This window comes from Harpegnathos saltator, unplaced genomic scaffold, assembly GCF_003227715.2.
Source record: "Harpegnathos saltator strain DR-91 unplaced genomic scaffold, Hsal_v8.6 scaffold491, whole genome shotgun sequence".
In the NCBI taxonomy this organism is placed as follows: Eukaryota; Metazoa; Arthropoda; class Insecta; order Hymenoptera; family Formicidae; genus Harpegnathos; species Harpegnathos saltator.
In genome coordinates, this window is record NW_020230306.1 from 876,049 (window position 1) to 899,890 (window position 23,842).

At 43.8% G+C, this 23,842-nt stretch overlaps 3 protein-coding genes across 4 annotated transcripts in view; 2 read left to right on the top strand and 1 right to left on the bottom strand.

Annotated features, from left to right (window-relative positions):
* Positions 1-150: 150 nt before the first annotated feature.
* LOC105184637 (uncharacterized) lies at positions 151-5,876 on the bottom strand. Of its 2 annotated transcripts, none has more exons than XM_011143535.3 (5): positions 5,575-5,876; positions 4,457-4,686; positions 3,470-3,752; positions 3,065-3,248; positions 151-2,990 (listed from the first exon to the last, which is right to left on the bottom strand). In XM_011143535.3, the coding sequence occupies exons 1-5, from the start codon at positions 5,874-5,876 to the stop codon at positions 1,410-1,412; spliced, it is 2,580 nt and encodes an 859-aa protein (XP_011141837.1). In that variant the 3' UTR covers positions 151-1,409. The 2 variants fall into 2 exon arrangements, with proteins under 2 accessions (XP_011141837.1, XP_011141838.1); XM_011143536.3 differs by lacking the exon at positions 5,575-5,876 and adding an exon at positions 4,012-4,028 and having other exon boundaries at positions 3,470-3,815; positions 4,457-4,571.
* Positions 5,877-15,225: 9,349 nt separating this feature from the next.
* Positions 15,226-20,441, top strand: LOC105184699 (uncharacterized). Its single transcript, XM_011143636.2, has 6 exons — positions 15,226-15,677; positions 16,256-16,404; positions 17,651-17,940; positions 18,019-18,092; positions 19,696-19,786; positions 20,354-20,441. The coding sequence occupies exons 1-6, from the start codon at positions 15,241-15,243 to the stop codon at positions 20,405-20,407; spliced, it is 1,095 nt and encodes a 364-aa protein (XP_011141938.2). The 5' UTR covers positions 15,226-15,240; the 3' UTR covers positions 20,408-20,441.
* A 2,107-nt stretch (positions 20,442-22,548) lies between these two features.
* LOC105184698 (orexin receptor type 1-like) overlaps positions 22,549-23,842 on the top strand; it is a 38,791-nt gene continuing 37,497 nt past the window's right edge. The window contains exon 1 of the mRNA XM_025302434.1: positions 22,549-22,893. The gene's annotated coding sequence lies outside the window, so the exon portion shown is untranslated. The remainder of the gene's footprint in view (positions 22,894-23,842) is intronic.

Sequence of the window (23,842 nt, forward strand, 5' to 3'; positions counted from 1 at the left end):
ATGGAATTATATACGTATACATTTCTCACCACAGTCTTAGAAAGAGGCATGTGTTCAGTATACTCTTCTCATAACTGTTGTGTAACAGTATAATAATAATAAAAATATGTTAAGTTACATACTTGATTGTATCAGAAACAGGTCACGAAGTCTGTTTTTATCATAAATTCTTTATTAGTGTTGGTTAATTTTTTCGTTAACAACATAATAAATACGCTGCCATTTACAAGCTATTTAGGTACATCGATTTTATTGCAGTTTGCAAGTACTTGTAACAGCCATAAAAATTTCCACGCTAAAAATTGTTAAAAATTAATATTTCTCCAATCTACTTTTAATAACAATAACGCTGCGTCAAACACTGAATTCTAAATAAAGCCTAAAACGTAATAACCGTTACTTTTGTAACGTGAATACTTTGGATGTTTTATATATAATTAGCGTTTCTCAATTAACCCACGGAATATCAAATTACTTTTTAGATATGCGCACTAGCAAAAGTATTTTTTTTTTTGCGTGAATGTCACAAGAGCAAAAACATAACATAATATTCCTAGGGTCAACACCGTCCTTCGAAAACAAACGCATTCGTCTGGATGATGTGCAATAAATAAAATTCTTAATGATATGTAACTATATATATATATATCATTTTTGGTATTCACAAATTACAATTAAAAATTATCGTTAATATGCTGTACATATTTTTAATTCCTTTGCAATTAGTATCTTCGCTAAATTAAGTTTGCAATAATACTACAAACCAAACGTATATGAAAGAAACAGCATATGTATTTGTGACTCAAATATCAAAAGAATACTATCTATCTGGTTTTGCTGCACAAGTGTGAAACTTGATATAATAGTTATAAAACATCATTTGTTTATGTCAAAATATCTTTATATAAAAATAATTGTGCGTATCGTACATCTTTTTCTCTCGTACTTTTAACGTTGGCTATCGACAATTTCCTTCATGTTACATCTGTATGTGAACGTTTCGAAATTGCGATTATGTTTATTATTACAAATTGTGCAAAAATAAATTTTGCATTTATAAATTTTGTATATATATATTATATATATAAATTGTTCTTTATAAAAAAAGTCTACAAACATGTTTGGCACAAAATATATATCGCATGTGTAGAATCTCCATCCTGGAATTCTAACGGATATAGCACATATATGTACAGTCATATATTCTCATATATATATATATTCCTTGTCCTAAAAATATAATACATTTGGAAGGCAAAAGTTGCGCACTCTCTCTCTCTCTCTCTCTCTCTAGGCAAATTTAAAGCTACCGATGTGTAGTCTATAACAAATCACAAATCTTTGCGAGCGTTAACGTGTGTACAGCATTATTTTCTTACGTGACTAGTTAATGAAGAAGAATTTGCGATTCATTGATTCCTGGCCAATTTACACTTCATCAAAGACGGCAGCAACCTTTCCCTACAGCACGTAGCGCTGCTAGTGCTTTTGCAACAATTGCGACTAAATACTTTCTGTAGCTGCTGCAGCGTTTTCAAGCAAATTACAACACAGCAAGAGTCACAACCGGCGGAGCAGGAACATCCACTTCCTAAGGAAGACACGAAGTCGTCTACGATCTTAAACGTCGTATCTTTTCTCGTAACCTCCGCGACGGTAGGGCTGTTCGTGCAATTTTGACAATTCTGTAGATTGTCGCACTTACAGTCGACACATTTGCATATATCAGCGTCCGCCGTGATCTCCTGCAGGACGTTTCTATCCTTCTTGTTTTTCGTCTCATCCGTCCTCTGCTCGTAATCGGCGGCTTCCTGGCACTGTACCATCTCGGTATTTGCCGAGATATGTTCTATGTTCACCGCGTCGATATTTTTCAAATTCTCCGTAGACGGTAACTGAGCCTCTATTTCTAGCGGATACGGCTCTGGGCCTACTAGATCAACCAGTGAATGGACCGCGGTTGGGAAGGCGTTCAATTCCGACCAAGACTGAGTCCTCAACGCGGGCGCGGTCGCGAGCGCCATCACGTCGATCCAAGGCGACGGTAACTCCTCCTCCGTCGCGATCGCCAGCTCGACAGCTTCCGACTGCGTGCTCGTGATAACGTCCTCGCACAGATCGTGCGACACCGTGCTGAGCGACTCATTCTGCAACGTCGCGTCGTTGATGAAAGAGAGAGCCTCTATTCCACTGTCGAAGAGGTTGACTCCATTCGAGGAACTTATGATATCGGGGATATGACTAGTAATACAATTGGCACTATATAACGCGTTACTGTCGTCGGCTATACTATGCGCGCGGTCTACATCGAATACATCGTCGGCGACGGTGGTGATGGGCTTGTTCTTATACTGCTTCATATCACTGGCAAAGTCCGTCCCGTCGGAAATGTGCGCCATCGCGTTCTGCAAGCCGTCCTGCATGATCTTCTGCTCTAAATTGATCGGAACAGGCCGATCTTGCCTGTCTATACTGTCGCCGCGCGCTTCTGGCAACGAAGCAGACTCGTACTGACGATCCCGACGGCCGCCAGCCATGTCCGCCAGGTTGTCATGTTGCGCATTCGACTCTGTCATTTGACTGAATACTTTAAATTCGTTATAATTCCCGTTATTATTGAAGGCATCAACCGCGTGTTCGTTGAAGTTGGCTAGAACGATATCCGTCGCGAGAAGCGCGACTTCCTCGGTGGTTCTGCTTGAGTCTTCCATATCTTTGGTAGAAATATAATCGAGCTTCCCGTCCAACTTGCGACTGTTCATAATCTCTAGCATCACATCGGTGGGAGTTGCTTGTCTCGCTGCTGCACTCTCCGGGGACGCATATGGCATGTTCCCATTACCATCTCGCGCGAGATCCGCAGATATCGGCACGACAGCGTATGACGGTATAGTGGTGTCATTCGCGCTAACTTTCACGAGTTTCAGTTCCAATTGTGTCTGTTTGTTCCGCTCCTCAGTCGCGTCGTCACCTCCGCTGTCTTTGTGCTTCTATGTCATAAGATTAGAGAAATAAGTATTTATATACGATTAACACGAGGCAATGTTCTACCGCCGCTACTCACCGTTTCGTTGTTCGCAGTTTTATTGTGTGTTTTAATGTGGCTCTTTAGGCTGTGCGGAGTAGTGAAACATCGTTTGCAATTATCGAAAGTACAGACATACGGCCGTTCACCCGTATGCGTCCTCTTGTGCGTTTTCAAGTGGTGCGAAGCGGTAAAGGCCTTGCCGCAACCCTTCTCTCTGCATCTTAAAGTAAATAAAGAATAAGAAAGATAAATCCTAGATACTTGCAGGTCATACCGAATAGCACATGTGAAATGGCGTTTAAAGGCGAATTAGCCGAGTTTTACGATCCCGTTTCTTTCCTTTCCATTTACGTAATGTGTTTGCAAAATAACGACTTGTACCTAACATCTTTTTACACTTTTCTCTTTAAATATCATAGAAAGTACCGGGGACGAACATACTTGTACGGTCTTTCTTGAGTATGAGTACGTATATGTTTCTTGAGATCGCTTAGAGTAGTGAAGAATTTAACGCATCCAGTCTCTTCGCAGTTGAATGTGTTGCCACTGTGGAGTCTTTGGTGAGCTCTCAGTCTGTAAAGGGTATTGAATGCTTTCTTGCAGCCTTTGTGATTGCACTCGAACGGTTTTACTTTCGTGTGTACCCTAACGTGGATCTTTAGGCTGTAGGACGTGAGAAAGGCCTTGCCGCAACTCGGCTCTGCGCATTTAAATCGATACTCGCCTGAAAGTTTTGAGAATTCCCTCCACATAAAATGATTGCAGGGCTACCTATCTCTTGCAGTATCTGAAAGCCATGCAGGTCGAAGCGTTCCCTTTATACCGCAGCATTGACGACTTGATAATATCAATTTTCAAGTAGCACCGAGAGAATATGTAATATGTAAATGCGTAAACGAGATAAGCATATACATATCCTGTGTACTTTTTTTTATTGCTAGCGACATCGACACGCGCGTGATAATAAGGTCTATTAGACTTACCTGTGTCTTTCTATCCACTGAATATGCAAACATAAGAGCACGTGTTAGTATTGCATATAGAACAAATTGCATGTATTGGACAAGCACAACGTGCAAAGCATGATGATTTTCTTAATGATATAGGCCAAACAGGCTTACGGACGAGTCAGCCAACAAAAACAAACAAATCAAAGTTCTTTGCCAAAATGAATGCACTAAACAAGACAAAAGATCTTAAAAATATGAAATATAACTGGAAATTAATTGCAAGAGTTACAAAAAATTGAGTATATGTCATGATCATTTTTATAAGAAATGTTGTAGAAACATTTCAGATGATGAGAAATACATGATTAGAGACAGTGTATCTTGTCATAATAATATTCCCTGGTATTTTGCCATGTATTTGAAAAATCATCAAAAAATATGTACCTGTCTTTGACAAAAAAATAATCTGGAATCTCACCTTTGTGTGTTTTCATGTGAGTACGCAAATTCCCGATGGTACTATACGTCCTGCTGCAGCCTTCGTATTGGCAATTATAGCGATTGATATGTTTTTGATTGCCATCCAAATCCATGCTTTCAATCATGATAGTTGCATGAGGATTCGCACGATCTTCAGATAATATATCATCTTGTCCCGGATGGATTCGCATGTAAACTTCATGTGGGCTGATTGTGTGATGAATGTACCTATAAGTACACATATTTCTTTGTTTATAAACTTGTAGCAGATTATTTTCAAACTACATTAATTTTCATGTATTTCACAGTTTAAACATTTATTCAATTTTTTTGTTGATTTGTATTTTTAATTTAAATAATACAAAGTGAACGTCTCAACATTATATACTTGCTTTATTATTTCTGACAGTCTCATAATTTCATTCGTAGATGAAATAGCACATAGGCACAAACATGCCAATTTTACAACTAAAATTAAGTATGCGGTAGCAGCTATGAATAATACACTTGCTCAACTTAAACTGCTATATGTGGATAATGCTGAAACTAAATTTATAACAAACAGAGTATCTACAGTCACAAAAATAATAGTATCCTCACTACATATCTGATACTTCTCCATAATGAAAATAAAATATATGGCAAAAGTTTATAACTCATTGTCTACCGAAATGTTAATTTACAACACGCAGCAAACACAAAATTGCATCTTGTAATTGTGTAACAATACGCACGCACGCACGCGCGCGCGCACACACACACACACGCACGCACGAGGTATAACTTATCTCGAAATTGTCATGTAGCAATCGCGAAACGTATCAACAACAACAGTCAACAATGCACCAGTGACGTGGACATTGACATACACTGGCTCATTCATGCGCCAATTTTTTTTTCTTCAAACGATCCAAGAAATTTAAGGCTCTTATTTCAAAACACCTTATAGCCTTATATGGAGGGGAGAAAGAATAGCGACGAGCGAAGGAAATATTGAGTGTGCGATTTAATTGTCGGTCTCGTCGTGACAGACACCGTACCGAGCAAGCGCAGTCGGAGCACGATGATGCAGAGAGACGAGACGATCGGCCGACAAAATTTGCGAGGAAATCTCACCCGGTCGTGTTGTCATCGGGTAGCCTCTCACTGATAGCAGCATCATCGTCGGAGTACCTCTCGTAATCGAACACCGCGCTCTGCTCGTAGACCTTCTCGAAGCTCGACAGATCCAGAGTTTCATCCAGGCAATCCTGCAAGTCGTGCGTCACGAGGATGCTGTCGAAATTGCTGTCGATACCATCCGCATTCTCCTCCTCCTTCGAGTCCTCCTGAAGCCTCTCACTCTTCCACGTCGCCATATTTTTTCTCCCAAGTTGCGAAAACAATTCATGCGACGGGCTCTGCCTGCACTCTGACATAAGCTGCTATCTGCATCGCAACTGATACGATAGATCTCTGCCGAATGCACGTTGCCGACGTGAGAAAAGAAGCGAGACGCCGCAACCGCTGTCAGAGAGAAAGCTGAGAGCGTCCAACACGGCATTTTCTGCGACACCGACTTCCCGCACTGGGAAGGGATGCCATCTGCATCTATTTTGAGAAGGGAACTACATCCACTTTCAGGTCTTGGTGGTAAAATCTGCATGTAGTGGAAGTCCGTGCTACATCCACTTTCAGACGGTTTATGTCCGTGCTGCAACCACAGTTGCCATGGTTTTTATGCCAGACTATGCTCGGAGGTCTAAAACGAGCAGGGGGGAGGGGGCAGCAGCAGGAAAAATAAAAGTACGTATTAAATATTAAATCTTCGAATACATGTTGCCGTATCAAAGTCTCCTGTATAATAAACGATTTGACAGGTCTGGAGACGCAAGATGTATCGTTGCCCGCGCTCCGTTCCCTTCGTCCTGCTTCACAATTCAGCATCCCGTCCGCTCCAGACATCCGCTCGTGGCGACTGACAATGGCCGTCGGTGAGCATTCGATTCGCTCGGAGGAGCACGTGTTAATTAACGCGACGAGACTCCGATTATAAATATCCCGCGAGTCGACGAAATATCTGAACTTTAAAAAAAAGCATCAAAGAAAATCACGTTGATGTTGTACCAGGATGAAATCACCCACCCTGGTATATATTTTTTTATTTTCGAAATAAAAAAAGCCAAACGAATGCAATTAAATGTTATTTATTATCATTGAACATTAAATGAAAAGTAGAAGAGTTATTGTCCGCAGCGGATAATCTAACATCAAATAAGTACGAGACAAAATTCGCATGGGATGAAATTCCACTCTTTAACGCTACCATGACTTTTAATTATTCTCCGAAAACGGTGTCACAACAACTTTGACGCTCTGTACAATTAGTTGCTAACACATTTTCTAATCGTATGCATTCCTCTTTAATTAACATAAAGCTACTTAAGGATGTCCGATGCTTCGACAGAGTAATTTTCTTTATTTGCAGTAATCAATAAATAGTAAATCAATGTCGCGTACAGTTGAAAGGTCTCCTCGCATTCCCCTCGTCGTTCCGGAACTTTCGAGAAAAGAAGAGACGCCCAAGGGCAAGTCTCTCTTGCTTCAACCGCCGCCGAGGCCCGCAATGTTTACATCGCGGGCCGATTGTGTTGATCGGCTCGCGAGCGACGACACTTTTTGCCCTTCGTATTATAATACTCGTGCGCCTCGCGTATTCGACCTTATTCCATCAGCAGCAGCCGTGCGCGACGCGCTCGTCACTTCCGTCTCGTATAATTGAAAGAAATGTATCTCGTCGATCCTCGAGATACTCAATCGGCATCGCGTCGCCATCGCGTTGATTAACCGCACGGTCGAATCACGAGTATCGGCATTAGAAGCGTGAGCGAATGAGATTCGGAGGACTCCAGCAGCCGGGAAGCAGGACGCCGATAGCGATACTCCACGTTTCCAGGTATGTGGAATCATTTATTATGCGGGAGGTCTCCGATAACGAGAGCGGACGTTTGACGAATTTTCCGGGAATAAGAAGTCGAAATTTCGCGCTCGGCATTCACAATCCGTCATCATCCGACTAATAATCATGACTTTATGAATCTGCAATTATTCTCGTCAATCTCTGTCTGTCTATCTATTTATTTATTGCGTTATTGTATACAAGAGATATTGATCCAGACAGAGACGGATAACGGTCGATGAACGCGGATCTCTAATTCATCATGTTCTCAATCAAACATTCTGAATAATTCCCAACTGTGTGAGTATACCGGTCTTGTGTAGAATGTTCAACGTCATACCGCTTCTTAGATTGCGATCTTTTATGTTTTCGGTCAGCGCTTCTTTCGAGTCTATTTACTCTCGTTACGGGATCTAAATTTAAATGTCCATTCGTAAAAGAGTATTTTCGAGACCACACAACTTTGTTGTCTCCGCTTCTTGTTGTCATCTTTTTTCGTCAGCTCTTTCAAGAGCTCCAAGTCCTATCTAGACTTTCAATGTCAATAAAGAAAAAAAAACCGTAGCGAATATTCTCCACTCATCCCGACCAAACATTCTTTCTCTACCGCAACTTACCAACCAAGAACGCTAAATTTTTGTTCCAGACGTTGCAGGAAGCAAGTCCGGCGGACGCGAATGCCGCACCGGAAGATCCGGTTCGGGCCAAGCAGAGTCGGTCGGAAGGTAAAGTTTACAAGTTTCCTACACATCTGTGTTCAACCCTTTACGATCTTTGTCTTTGCAACTCGTTCCTCATTAGCTCTCTTGAAAACTTGAAGTCTCATTTAAATTTTCAATGTTGGAACAAAAATATAAAGATAAAAATTCCGTATCAAAATATATCCGTATTTTCGATCCGTCCCGATCAAAGATATTCTCTCTCTACCGCAGATTATTAACTGGGAAAATTACTTTTCTGTTTCAGTTGTTGCGGAAAGTAACAACAATCCGGCAGATGCGGATGCCGTACCGGAGGATCCGGTTCGGGCCAAGCAGAGTCGGTCGGAAGGTAAAGTTTACAAGTTTCCTACACATCTGTGTTCAACCCTTTACGATCTTTGTCTTTGCAACTCGTTCCTCATTAGCTCTCTTGAAAACTTGAAGTCTCATTTAAATTTTCAATGTTGGAACAAAAATATAAAGATAAAAATTCCGTATCAAAATATATCCGTATTTTCGATCCGTCCCGATCAAAGATATTCTCTCTCTACCGCAGATTATTAACTGGGAAAATTACTTTTCTGTTTCAGTTGTTGCGGAAAGCAACAGCAATCCGGCGTACGCGGATGCCGCATCGGAGGATCCGATTCGGGCCAAGCAGAGTCGGCTTGAAGGTAAGTTTACAAGTTTACTATAGTCCTCTGTTTGATCCTTGGCGATCTAGAGCTGGGATATAATTTCCGGCTCGACTTGAATTACGATCGCAGAGGGTAAACTACTCTTTTACTCGCCCGCACTCGGTGGTCACATCTGATGAGCGAATGTGAATTTTTTGTTACAGAGTTGAAGCGGAACGTGGCCGGCTCTGACTGCAAGTCGTTTCGGTGAGTAAATACAAAATGAAAAGAGAAACAAAATTCCGCATGACGGATGTGGGACTATGGGAGATAAAATATCGTTCGAGTCAATGCGAATTGCAAATAGATTCTTGCATGTGTGTGTTTGTGACGTTGAATAAAATACATTGCTCGAAACAATCAGGGGATTACTTAATCGATAGCCTGCATTACATACGAGATTGAAAATACCGAATGATTCTCTCTCGATGTTCAGTCATCTGAATAAAAGATATTCATATCTACAAACGCGATACCGTCATCAGTTACTTTATTTTCATTTTTCAAGTGGGCCGCAGAATTATTTAACGACAATTATTTGACAATATTCAATTATCCGTGTAAAATATATTCATACGCATAAATGCCGAGACCGTTGGCTACTTTTCTTTTATTTGCAAAACAGGCTGTAGAATTATTTGTCCTTTCATCACGATCCCTATTGTCTCGAGTAGCGTATAATGCGCGCAGAAATTGCGCCAACGCACGCCGAGCTTGAGGTATCCTCGCTCACGTGCCTTTGAATATCGCGGTATTCCGTAATATACGCGTTTTTATCCTCGCTGCTAACAAAGAAAGCTTAAATTCTCAAGTATCGCCAAAGTCTCGCGAACGTAAGCTTCGTCGTGACGGAACTATCATGCGTGAAAACTTTGCCCCGCTCTCTCTCTCTCTCTCTCTCTCTCTCTCTTTGCGCTCCCTCGGAGTGACCGGTTTCTAATTGTTTAATCTTTCCTCGCAAATATTCTCGTAAATATCGATACTCCCGCATTTTCGCGACTTTTCAGACGCGATCGCGATGCCGTAAAAATCCGTTGGACGAGTCGATAAATTTGTACACGGTTCTTACTCCTCGCCGATCGAGTTTATAGAGCCCGTTTCGCAGCGCGTAGAAAGTTTTCACCGATGTCGACGTAAAACGTTCGTTAATTAATCGCAAATATCGCCGCTCTCATATAAGTATCGACCGCGTCGCGGAAGTGTGGCGAAAGTGTAGCAATCAACGTGAGACACGCTGCGAAGTGGATGCTGCGCGACATGGAGAGCGGCAGCGGACATGGACGGACATTGGTGGATCTGGTTGGATGCAACGGGACATCATCAATATCATCATCGGTGAGCGTTTGACTCAATGCTCGCAGAGAGCTCTTTTATTATTACATTGTGCATGCCGCAAATTTGCATTGACTTTTGTAACGAAAAATATATTCCATGAATTATTGCCATATATTATTGCTATATATTATTGCCATATATTGTTGCCATATATTATTGCCACATATTGCCATGTATCATCGCCATATATTATGGCCACTTGAAATCGCGCGAGCAATCGAGAAAACAGTGAATTTGCCGATAATCGCAAAGGCGCGCGGCAGACGTCACGGACGGATGCCAGCAACCCGTCGTCTCAGGGCTGCTCGATAACAATGCTGTTGCTGCAATTGAACTTTAAATCACAGCGGCTCCCGGTCGCAGGAAACTGTCTATCGCGGACTAACCCCTCGAGCGGAATGTTCCCGAGAAGCGCTCTTGACATAAACGCTGGTTATAAGCGAACTTGCCTCGTTAGGGCCTCGTCGCGGTATCGTTGTCGCGGAAAATAAGGAAGAAACGCGTCCCACTAGTTCACGCTAGGGAAAAGATTCATGATCGCTGCCCTGAGCAGCTGCAACGCTTCTCCAATCATCTATGTCGGCGCTCTCCTACTCCTCAGATTTCTGTCATTAATAACTCGATAATTATTACGAATCTCGCAAAACCGGTATGAGACTTTTATGTTTGTCTCAACCCAATCTACCCTCACACTTCGGGTTGGCAGCTAATTTTGTAGGACACTTTGTAGGATCTTCATGATATTAATCATACACAATGTCAATTCTTTTTTTTTTGCACATGTTAACATGTTATAAACGTGTAACAATGTGCGAGACCGTGCTTGTCAATTACGCTATTGTGATTGTAGCACGGACATAAACCGCCTGAAAGTGGATGTAGCACGGATTGCCACCACCACCAGGTGGCAGGTTTTACCGCCGTCTGACGTCGAAAGTGAATGTAGTATCGTAGTTGCCCTCTCAATATAGATGCAGATGGCGCCCTTTCCCAGTGCGGAAAGTCGGTGTCGCCGAAAACACCGTGTTGTTGGCCGCTCTCACGTTCCTCTCTGCCGCTGTAAGATTTTCGCGCCGACGCGTTGCGCTCTCTATCGTCGTTTCTTCTTACAAAATCTCGAAGCAAGTCTCGTACGTAATTGCACATGCTGTTGTTGCAGGTAATTTTTACGATAATTACAGTAATCAATTAAGAATGATAGCGAATTAATTTTCGACTTCTTTTATTCGATTTTATTTCTGCCCGAGCACTATCGTCTTATCTTGTATGCTTCGGAATTGTTGGGATAACGCGTTATTGAGGGCAATACATTCCGCCCGCGTAATATCATTTCTTCAAATACACTTTCTGTTTATTTTATATGTATTTAACAATATTTCGTTGATCGCGTTGGCGAGAGATATATTTGTTATAAAAACATTTTTACTATCGCTCACACAGACTTTCAGAAGATTTTTCGGGAATATATTGAACGTGTGAAACGTTTATAAATGTCTCTAAATGTTTTTGGTTATGTCACGAGGTAAGAATGGCTACCTTCTCTTCTGTGCTCGAACGACAAGAAATAAAATGTCGGAAATTAAAAAGTTACGACGGAGAAATGAGTTGCTGCGAACTTCTGTTGAAAGAAACTTTGCTCCGAATCACCTCAGAGGTCCACTTTAAGATTTCTCAAGAATCCTAAAACATCCTGTATACTCTCTCTGAGCTCATAGCGCAAAGAAAACTTTATCCATCCATTCAGAGAAAGTATCTTGAGATTTGCAGAAAAGTTAATTTACAGGAGATTCCATACATTCGTCTTGTTTTTTTTTTTGTACATCGCACTGCCACATTAATTTTTCGTTGAATTACGGGACTCTGGGTCGCGAAATGTGTGCGATCTGGAAATAATAATTGAACATGTCGATTGCTAAAATTCACTAGCCATATCGCGATAACACTCACGCAACAAACATATTACTGACCTACCTTTCAGTAGAAGTTCATACTCACGATGACCTTGTTGGTAGCCTAAACTCTCTGTGATTGAAGGCACGTTCTGATAATACGATCGATACGCCATTATTAATCTAAAAATAATCGCAGAATTCTTCAGCTACTAATGAATAATAACAGTTCCGATAGAATTTTTTTTCGTCGGCCAAGCAGCAATTGTGGTATCCGTTCGCATCTACAGACACGAATCACGTGAAGTTTGTTAAAAGTCCGGATTCACTCTTCGACGATGAAATGTATAAAAATTGAGATACAAACTTGAAAGTCTCTGTGAGCGGTAGTAAAAATTTTGTCAGATACATTTCTCTCTGGCGTTATTAATAATTACGACCGACAATAACGATTAGCTGATTGTTGCTTTTATTTTCAACTTGAGAATTTTTTCAGCATATGTGTTTAAAAGTTACGTTGAAATTTCGCGTCAGCGCGGTAACATAATACTTCATTCAACGAGTATACACTTTTTTTCTTTTTACATACCCGCTGTTTAGGTATGTAGAACGGGGGCGTGGATCGTTATCGCGCGAGAAACAGAGAAATGAGGTTGCTTAAAATTAACATGTAGATTTGTCCAACGTTATCTTTAATACATCGCAATGTAGGATTTTATTACTTTGAAGGCCTAGATCGCCAATCATTAATAAGAAAGATAGTATCACGTCTTTCTCACAAGGAAAAAAATGGCAATGCATCATACTTCATGCACCGCATAAAAATTTCTCACAATTGATCATTCGACTGCGATATTAACCAGAAATCTCATTCTTCTTGTTTTTATACATTCCTTCTTTCTCGATTCCTTCGGATGTTTCTCTCATCGACCATCACGTATTCTGCACAAGACCTTGTCAAATTATTAAATTAATGTTAAAGTATTAAATAAATGAAAAAGAAACGTCATTTTATGAAAGGAGAATCAAATTTACCGAAGGGGATTCGTAGAACGGCGAGAAAGAATTTCAAGTTTAACGAGCCTCTTCGGCCTCCGGTCTCCGAAACATTCAGTAGAAGAGTAACGTATTTTCATCAGCTCGCGGGAACCATAATGATCCGCGCTACACCCACTGTTTATCTATGCCACATATCACAGATGGAGGAGTTAAGTGACATTCTGTTTGTTCGACGTCACGATGCTCTATTTTGAGGGGGCCGCGTTACGCTCCGCACACCTCGATATCAAGTTACAATGTAACACGCATAGTTTTCACATATGGAAAGCCTCCTTGTGAAATTAGTACTTGCTAATTACTGCTCGCCAATTAGTACTCGCGTCTCTCATTAACGTTGTAAACTCTTCTCGTACACGGAGGCGCACTCCACGCGTGCGATACACGAGCCGCGTCCGTCACACGGCAGAAATAAAATCGAAATCGATCGAAACACACACGTACACCGTCTCTCCCTTTTCGTATCTTGAACTCGCTTCTTTCGCTATTCCATATCTTTCTGCAGGAAAAAGATGACAGCGCCTGATGACGACTTACTCGTGACTCGGCTCTATCGTTGCATCGCCGCCGCTCACACGGTCTGTATAAACTGATATAATTCTTTGCTTTTGTTTTATTACGTTATTCCACGGATCGTCAATCTCAGAGCAGTTAACAGCATCTGACCGGCGACGACGGTGCGCCGTGCTGCCAAGAACTCTAATGGTCTCTCGCACTCGTCGTCGTTTCTGCAACGATTATGTCGATCAGTTTTTCATCGTGTTTTCCCGCGAGTGTGGACAGTAGTTGGCTGAGGAAGAGAGGAGAGGTGCCGTCGCGATGAAAGGCGGTGAACGGTGATGACCGACCGGAACGTTATTTCGCCGTGCCGTCAGTTTTTGAACGTGAGACGTACTCGGCGACGTCCAGTTCGATATTAATTGCTCTTTTTTCTTTCTCCCGCGCGCGCGCGCGCGTTACGTTAATATTTACACCGTCGCCGGTGGATTGATATCGGTGCGTAAGACACCGGAAGTGTCATGCGTCAGCACGCGCACACACATATACACACACGTGTACGTACACGTGACACACATATCATTCTCCATTTATCTTAGCGACATCGCCGTTAAAGCCGCTCCAAGTGGAAGAACTTAGTTTGCGGCCCGACAGTAGAACGGTCGCGTCGACGGCGGACGCGATGCCGCGTATAATCGCAAAAAGCACTCAGAGCAGTTAGAGCAGTCTCCCATGATTCGCAATTATTCGGCAATTTGGACCCTCCGTTTGACGGATCGGGCTCGTCGCTTGGCTCGAACTTCGACAGCGAAGTGCTGTAATTTAGGACGGACCACTTTTGATCGCGACGCGAGTGTTATCGGCGTGAGAATTGTTTCGGGCCCGTTTCAGTATTCGCTCCGGTGGAGGAAAGACGACAAGCGGTAGCAAGCTTCGGTGCCTACCTTCGCATTTTTACAAAGCTCTTCGCAAAGGTAGTCGTTTAATTCTGCGGAGCCCGCACGCGTCTCACTCGTCCTTGGCATTTACATTCATATTGCAAATGTATGCGCTTCTCAGTCAGCGTATAAACGTATCCTGCCTTATTTCTCTCCTACCTCATATATGAAACACCACACATTGAACACTGCTGCATTCCGCTGCGCTGAGAGTCAAGATCGCGCGTCCGCATTTTTACAACTTTCGATCGGCTGTCTCATTTTTAATACGTAAAATACGCGGGATGTTTCGCTCGGCGAATTTTTGCGGCGCATGTACGCTCGTCAGACCTTCGCATTGTTTGAATTAGCGTGCGCTGCAAAGTCCTTGTTATGTTGTGACGTGATCCCCCTTCGACCCCGTTTTGTTGAGTTTTGCGTCTCTTCTACTACACGTGCTTCAAGAATCTCATTAGAAGCAAAATAAAGACGTACCAGACGACACACTAGAAGAAGAAGCATTTAAATAAAAACAACCGGCACAGAGGTCGCACTCGCGAACTTCGCGATTTCCCCGACGATAGCGTGTTGCCGTGTCGCGAGTTCTCCTGTCGCAATCGATCTCTCTTTCTTCTTTTCTCCTCTCGCACGAGAAGGCGGACGAAAAAATTTCTCCGTTTTCCATTTATATCTCTCTCTCTCTCTCTCTCTCTCTCTCTCTCTCGGCTCTCTCGGCTCTCTCGGCTCTCTCGGCCCGCCAAGATTGATGGCATGATGGTGACTCTGAGTGACGTACGACCGCTCTTGCACATCGCAAGATTTTTCGGATGCGGGTTCTATGTAGTCGGCGAGGACGATATCGTGCCGATGAGGCACGGCGCCGTTTACACGGCATCGTTCGCGTTGTTCTATACGGCCGTTTGCGTGATGAATTTTTACATACTCTCGAAAGAGGACGTGCTAGGGCCGCGACTGCTGGCGCTCACCATTGCGAGAACCGGCCTCTCGTACACTTGCGTCATGACCGACATCGCGTTGACCTTCTGGTCAAGCTGGAAAGTGCGTGCCGCACTCTCGCAATTACGCATCTTCGACCGAGCCACCAGGTACAAGGAGCACGTCAAGTCTGACACGGTGCGTTACGTCTGTTGGGTCCTGCCGTTCGTCATCATGGTGTTTTGGTCGATTGCCGGATATCTGACGTTTCGGTGAGTACCGATGCTCTTAGCGGCGGAAGAAAGAAGGAGGATAGTTGACGACACGTCGCACGATCTTGAACAATAGTGAAAAGCATACACTTGGATTGCAACGTCCTTTTCTAATGCTGTAATACCTGTGGCTGGACAAGATTCCGATTCTTTTGTCTTTTAATACAATCAGCAGTTTTATTGCCAACATAAAGAAGTGTTATTTCCTGTTGTGTTCGCTTTCTTCTTGTTGCTTCGTAGATCCGCATGTAACTTCCGCTCTCGAAACTTCCGGAACACCACTGAAATTTTGAGCGCGAAGTCAAGGCTGGAGGATATTAAAATATCCAGACATCCTCTTTGTATGATTTAAAGGAAAAGTTTTCAATGCAAGTATCGCTCTTGTGTAATAATGGAGAAATTCATTCTGTTACAAAATTTAAATACAAGAAAGCTAATTAACACTTCACTTTCCGACGTAATTCCAACTTCCCAGTCTTTTTTTCGTTTTTTTTTCTTTTTTTTGTTGAAGAGATATATATCGGAGAGTAGCAAAGATGATTTCATCGTCATTTTCACAGCTTTGTTTGTTGTCGCAGTTGTGAGCCCAAAGATCCACTATTCAACGGTCTAACTTACACTTTCATCAACACTACGCTGTCGATGCAGCTATTGAGATTCATCAGCCTGTCGTTCCTTCTACGTGAGAGATTTCGTCAACTTTGTGAAATATTGCTGCTGCCCGAAGGTGAGTCGACCGCAAAAAGCGATGGCAAAGAGTGATACGTTTCTTGCGTTTCGCGCTAGTTCGTGCGTCAACGACTAATTTATTGATGAGCATTCTCTCGGGCATCGTTAAGCCGCTCTCGCGGGATTACTAAAGGAAATTGCGAAAAAAGAAATCTCAAAAATTTATTTAGAATATATTTGCTTCAAATATTATTCAAATAAATGACACATATGATAAATATTTACACAAAATATTTCTCTTCTCATCGATTTCTCGTGCTGCCTGGTGCTCGGGAGAGATTTAAGAATGTCCAATCACCGCTCTTTCAAAAGCAATCCCTTCGATCATTCCCGCGAGATTTTCCTTTCCTCCCTTTGTGCGTACATTTGTCCTCACCTGTTATTATTAACGTTTCCTTCCCCTCTCGCGCCGTACCCCGACACGCTTGTTTTCCCACGCAGCTTGCCTGATGAAGGCAGGATAACTGCGTGAATCGTAGCGTTCTATATATAAATAACTCATCATCATTGACCTACCAGATTTTTATTGCGAACTAGAATCTTTGAGCCGACTTCAAAAGACACCCTGAGAGTTATCACGTGTTGTCTTGTCGACGCCACATTGTGACATTAAAGGAAAAGAAATCGAGTAAAGAGAACCGTGTGTTACGAAAATTTTGTCGCGACCACTGCTGTCGAGTCGCAAATCGAGCGGAAATCAAGTAGGATTTAAAGATTCTAATTGAATCGAAATTAAATCGACGGCTAAGCGTGTCGACGAAACTGAAACGTTCTTGTACACCAGTTCTTCCAATTACCAAGAGAGATCTGTTTTACATCAATTAGAAATAGCAAAATTATGCCGAAAGGATCAAGACAGCAGCTTCGCGCAAGCTTCAATTGAAATTCAATTTGAACTATTTCGTTGAATCTTCTCTTACAGCGTACGTTGCGATCCATAATGAGTCTTACGAAAATACAGCCCGAGCAAACAGTCGCCAACAATATATGATCCTTTGAGTGGCGCCTCTCGCTTTCTAACGCTCCAATTAAAAGTGCCAGGGGAATTTTCGTGACAATGACGAATCGAAGGGAGGGTACATGACAAATGTAACATAATGGCTACATTATTATTCCGTGACCATTACCGTAACTCTACTCGATCAGCGCTCGATCAAACACGCGCTATTGGCACGCGAGCGCGGATTTTGCGCGGAGTCGCGAGGATCGTCTCTGGCTTATGCGATACCGCGTGTTTAAAATAGACGGCAAAATCATGGTGGTGGATCGATCGGCCCGGCAGCTGCGCTTGCAGGAAGTGTGGTGGCTGCACTCGTGCCTCGCCAACGCCACGGAGCTGATAAATTCCGTATACGCGGTGCAGCTTCTGCTGTGGATCGCCGGTGGGGCCTTCAACACCCTAACGCGCCTTTACACGATGAACGAGCACAACTCATTGTCGATCTTCCTCATCGCGAGGGAGATAATGATGGTGTCCGCTTGCGCGACGAATCTTCTGCTCATTACCACCGTCTGTCACTCGATCGCGGCGCAGGTACGTCGTACCATCCCGTGGAAGGATTCACCACCTGATTGACCACGTGATTGATCGTTTTCACTTTTTTTCTCAAAGGCAAACCGTGTTGGGAAGATTGCCTTCTCGCCGTCATCGGCCATTGTCGCGAAACGCAACCTTGCGCAGGTAAAGTGGCGAGTTCCAACAATTGTCCTTCCATCGATTTTGCCCATTCGCGTTCATTCTGATTTTAACATATCAGCTATCTCTCTCTCTCTCTCTCTCTCTCTCTCTTTCTCATCCCTCAGCCTCCTTCTCCGTCGCTTCTGCCAATTTTGCGGAGAATAACGATTTAATCAAAATTTCAAGCTATTACTCGAAAGACAGAGGATACGCGCGGTGTTCACAGTGTAGCGTCCGACCCACCGCCGAAGGATCGATTACAAGACCAAGTACAATCAGCGGAGAACTATGTGGCCAACAATTCACCTACCGATACATTCATTAAACCCGCTACTTGATTAAACTGAAATCGATTAAATCGAATCAACAGCTACTATCGCCGACGTGTTTGCTGACGATATTGACAATTGTTTTTCTCTCTTTCCATCTTTTTTTCTTTTTGTGTATTCAATCGACTAAGTGAAACGGCCGACAGTCGTAATTAACTGCGGCAATATTATTGTGCGCGCCGTCTCCGGTATGTTGTTGTCCCTAGCTCGTTATCGCGTAATCAAATGTCATTTCCGTCGAAGTAATTACATCGAGTGTACTTCCTTACTGTTTCCGTTTCTCCCGACTGTGCGATTCTAATACGTGGGAGGTGTCATACGGAGAGAAACTTATTTACCGCTTGCTCCTTTTCTCCAAGCTCCGCAAATGTTTACAGACGGCACCACTTACATTATATCCTCGAATACTTGTCTCTCAAATCGAAAAGATCTAAAACAAATAATACGATAGTAAAGGACGGTGAGAGGCGATTATATGGGTCTCGTTTGTATTTATTTACACAAACGTATTATATGTACATTGTGTCTCAAAGAAATATTGGATTGGCAACTAAGTGATCGCGGATTTTAAATAAGAATGAAAATTCAAAATTTTTAATTTGCCTTTTTAAATTTTTTTCAATGCATGTATGCGATACATTGAGCTTCTCTGCAATATCACGTGTTGTGCTATGACGATCTGAATCGTTAATGGCCTTGATATGGGTCTCATCGACTTCAACTGGACGGCCAGATCGTTGAGCATTTTTCAATGAAAAATCACCAGAACGAAATCTGGCAAACCAATTTTGACACTGCCTTTCTTTCAAGGCTTCATTCCCATATACGGCACTTAACTTCTTGTGTGCTTGCGATGCGTTCTTGCCTTTTCGGAAATAATACAATAAAATATGTCTGAAGTGCGCACTGAAGTCTTGCTCTTCCATTTTTAAATTGGGATAAAAACAAAACTGAACAACTAATCGATATAATTTTTGTACTAAATGAAAGGTAGAAGTCCAAACGATAAGAAAAAAATATAGGTTAGGTACTTTGAACACGTTAACGAAACAAAAGAAAGTGTAAAATCCATCTGTCGACAAAATCCGCAATCACTTAGTTGCCAACCCGATAGTTTCACAATCTGTCAATTGAAGATCCGCAATATCATGAAATTGAACGAAGCGACGAGAGTCGCTTCTATCTCTGCCGGCTGATTCTCTCTTTCTTTTCTTGAAATACGTCACACCGCGTCTTCAGCGCGAGGCTAATAAGCGACCCTCGAACAATTACAGGATTGCAGCGTGGACGCTGCAACGTACTTTCAGCTGCATCAGCTGCATTTCTTCGCCGCTGCCGGACTCATACGCATCGATCTTCCTCTGCTTCTGTCGGTGAGTCGCGGCGAGAATGGAATGCAGGAAAATAGATCCCCCCGCCGAAATACCGGAGGCATTTGTGCGTCGCAGTAGAGATAGGGAACGGTAAAGCGTCACGAGGACGCCATGGAGAGCGTTTCGAGAGAGCAATCTATATTATTTCAATCTTGATAAGGGACGCGACGCGACGCGACGCGCCGGCGTCACTTTGAAACGAGGTAACCTATTATTTAGTCGGGCGCGCGCCGCCTTATTGCAAGACAGCGGAACTCGTTATCAGCGCTCAAGTAATTATCTAGACTTCCGAGAGACGCGTTTACTCACCGCGTAATTCTCCTCGTTATCTTACCGAGGCGCAGTCGGAAGCAACGCTAATTCCAGTCTCGCTTTTTATTAATTATCACGTTAAATTCCCCGGTCCCGAAATCTCGCCTCGACTCGCGTTGTGCATAGCAAGTCGCGAAATCGATCCGAAAATCTCGGCGACTCTCAATTGGGGGGGGGGGGGGGTCGAATCCTCTCTCGACGTAGATCAGTCGCGCGAGTTCATCTTCGCAACTTCTTTCCTTCACGCCTTCGCAGATAGCCTCCGGTATCACCACGTACCTGGTGATCCTTCACACGGCCAACAACTAACGTAATCTCTGTGATTGAGAGGCTCATCGTTGCACTCGCGCGACCAGCCGTTCGTTTGATCGATCGACCGATCGATCGATCAGCCGGGCGCCCCGCTAATTCCATAAGCTCGTGCGGACCGAAGCGCGCCGCCGGAAAAGAGCAGGCGTCCACGACGACGTTCACGCGGAAGATAAAGAATTGTGCATGTATGTATGTATGGGGACTACGTTTTCGTCTCGTCGCTGTCGATTAATCTTTGACATCAAACGCTGCAGATGGGAACGCTGGAGGGAACGAGCGTCCGTCTGTAATAGAATACACATGAAATTCGGCCGGTCTTTTGCGAGAAAACACAACGTGCGGCAACACGAGCCTTGAGCGCGTCGTAGTGATCGAGAACGAACAATGGATGCCGGATAAAAAAGAGAAAAGAGACAGGAGAGAAAGAGGGAGAGAGAAAGAACGAGAGAGAGAGAGAGAAAGGAAAAATTTGGACATTGTTACTTGCCTCGCTGCCTTTGTGAGAGTCGCGTAGTTAGTGATTTGGAGGGACAATGGCAATAATCGCGGGGCATCCCAGCGTATCGCGGCGAGGATGGTGGCCAAACTCGGCTGGCTCGAGTTGGCAGAGGTGGCTAATTTCAGGACACGAGGGGGGAGTGCGTTGCGCTTTGTGTCGCGAAAGCTCGTGAAAACTCTCCGGGAAAACCTGTAAAATGTAGCATGGCGATGCGGAAAAGTACTCGGCGGCGGCAGATTTGCCTGCGTTCTTTTGTGTTCTGCTTGCGAGCGCTCGACAAACAGCGTCGGCGCGGGAAGAGACAGACATTCGATTTATTTGAAGGAAGGAAGGAAGGATTCGCGCACCCCCAGCGATCAATCTCGCTGACAGCCGGCGTAATACCGGCGTGCGTTGAACGGGGAAGTCCGGGTGGAAAGTCCCGATCGTCATTTGAGATTACAACGGACCCTCTGCGGCGCGTACGAAGATTCAATTCGACGGACTCCGGTCCGACGAGTGGTAAGGATCGGTGTATCTTTTTTGCGTATGTCTGTGTGTGTGTGTGTGTGTGTGTGTGACGAGTGGTGTTTTCATGAAACAGGATTGTAAATTTAAATACCGTAGAGAACCGTGGGGCGCCGGTGGCGGAATTGCGGAATCATACCAGCGGCGTTTATCTTGGAGCGCGAGTAAATAGACGGAAAGCAGAGGATCGCATTCCGGATCGAACAACGTCGAACGCTTCCGAATTCTTCGTTTGCCGCCGATGTCGGCGGATATCTAATTAGAGAGCAAGCGGATCGGATCGGTCGGATGTTAATTCTACGAAAGTCCACGCCTCCTTCGGTAACAGGTAACAAATATTGTTGACTGTAGTCAACAATATGTTCAGCTCTTTCATACTCGTCGACGCGCAGTTTCCTATTCGGAAACCTCGCCGAGCCTGTAATTTTTCCGTTGCTAGTTCTCTGTCGGAAGTTTTCCGCCGTTTTCCGCCGAATCGCGCACTGTGTTATTCTTGCAGAAATCCTCTCTCTCTCTCTCTCTCTCTCTCTCTCTCTCTCTCTCTCTCTCTCTCTCTCTCTCTCTCTCTTTCTTCTCTATACTTAAGCTTCATAAGTCGCGTACAAACCATCTATTAAATTAGACCACGCTGATTGAATATTACATGTGCCACGCGCGCGAAAGTTGTAATTGAGAAAGTTCCGGCAGGAATATTCGCAATCATTGATATTAATTACCCCGCGGAAAGAAGAAGCGAAAAGAACAAGTTCGTCGTGCTACTGCGAACTTTCCGTTTGCCAGCCGAGCGAGTCTTCCGCGCGAGTTTATTACGCGAGCGTCGCAATTTATTTCACCGAGCGCAGGTACGCATCTTCAAATTTATTCCGGAATGATTACTGAAATTTGCCATCTTTTTAATATATTTCATCACGGACGCGCCGACGACAGGCTTCTGAAGCGTTTGCGGTGCGACGGCGACCGCAACCGCGCTGTTTCGGCGTCGTCCGCCGAAATCCAACGCGCGATTCCCATTTGGAGCAGCCGGCGCGTGCGGAGGCGGATGAAACGACCAGGGGATGCAGGACGCAAGCGCGCGCTGCGATCCGTCAACGTGCGCGCGAGCGGGGCTCACGTCGCCTCTAAGACCGGCGGCGGGAGCTGCGATTCTTCCCATCAGTTCGCCGTAGACCCGCATCCGCAACTTTTCGGCCGCAAGCGGCCTGCGCGACCCAGCGAGAGAGAGAGAGAGACAGAGAGAGAGAGAGAGAGAGAAAGAGAGAGAGAACTCTCTCTCCAACCCCTCGACCTCGTGCGGGCTCGAATCGCGCTCGATCACAGTTCACTACGCTTCGGGACGACAGCTCGCCGAGTATGCACGTCGCGAGCGGATCGGCAAGAGAGACACGAACACGTGGATAGTACGAGAGGCAGAGTCGGGGGTGATTGTGAAGATTGATTCGCAAGGATTCGATCAGCGATATGGTGATGTTGTAACATTGTGTGTATCTGTATGTATATCCCGCTGCGGGGGACGCGCGGATTTCGATGCACGGTGATCGGCGACTGTCATGGCGCAAATTGATCTCGCCCGATTGATCCGATCGATTTTGTTCTCGTGTCGTCGGCGGCGCAAAGACTCGAGAGCGCAATAATTCCGGTGAGTTCGAACTTCAATTACTGCGCCTACACACGAATTCGAGTTTCCCTTCTCTCTCTCTCTCTCTCTCTCTCTCTCTCTCTCTTTTTTATTCTCTTTCTGTCTCTCCCTTTATTTTTTTGCGCTCATCCCGGACGTTGAAACGCGCGATAACTGACACGTGTGTTTCGCGACATCGACAAATTATACTCGCCGGGATTAAAACGATTTTAATCTGCCAGTCTGCGCAAATTTGCGCAATTTTGATTATTACAATGGCGTGTAACAGTCTCGATAAAACGTCATCTCTTTTCCTCTCTGCCCTTCTGTCTCTCTCTCTCTCTCTATCTCTCTCTCTCTCTCTCTCTCTCTCTCTCTCTTGATAACAATTGACGAGGGTTTTAATTCCCGACGGAAGTATTAATCTGGATTTGCTGTGACCGTTATTATTTTTTTTTCGCAAATCCAGATTACACACCAAAATAAAATGGAGGCTCACGGTGACGTAACTTGTCACATCTTTCGATAACTTTAAAAATATCGCTAAAAATATCGGAAGAAAGGGAGAGAAAGAAATACAGCGTATTATATACAGGGTGTTTCAAAAAGTATAAGGTAGTTGCAGTGATATTCTTGTCATCAAGACAAACCAGAAAGTTCCCACAGACATCGTGTCCAAAACGCTTGGTCAGAAAGTTAATATCGAGTCAAGATTAAAAGAATAAATTTCGATGTTAATGTGATATGGAATTTTTTATTTACTGTTTACAAGGAATTAAACAACATCAACTGCCGCGATGATTAATATTCA

Excerpts from the sequence above, each read along its gene's own strand:
- LOC105184699 (XM_011143636.2), top strand. The coding sequence starts at position 15,241 with ATGATGGTGACTCTGAGTGACGTACGACCGCTCTTGCACATCGCAAGA. Across the intron at positions 17,941-18,018 it reads GTCACTCGATCGCGGCGCAG|GCAAACCGTGTTGGGAAGAT; the intron begins GTACGTCGTACC and ends TTTTTCTCAAAG. Across the intron at positions 19,787-20,353 it reads ATCTTCCTCTGCTTCTGTCG|ATAGCCTCCGGTATCACCAC; the intron begins GTGAGTCGCGGC and ends ACGCCTTCGCAG.
- LOC105184637 (XM_011143535.3), bottom strand. The coding sequence starts at position 5,876 with ATGTCAGAGTGCAGGCAGAGCCCGTCGCATGAATTGTTTTCGCAACTT. Across the intron at positions 4,687-5,574 it reads CCCGATGACAACACGACCGG|GTACATTCATCACACAATCA; the intron begins GTGAGATTTCCT and ends GTGTACTTATAG. Across the intron at positions 2,991-3,064 it reads AAACTGCGAACAACGAAACG|AAGCACAAAGACAGCGGAGG; the intron begins GTGAGTAGCGGC and ends CTTATGACATAG.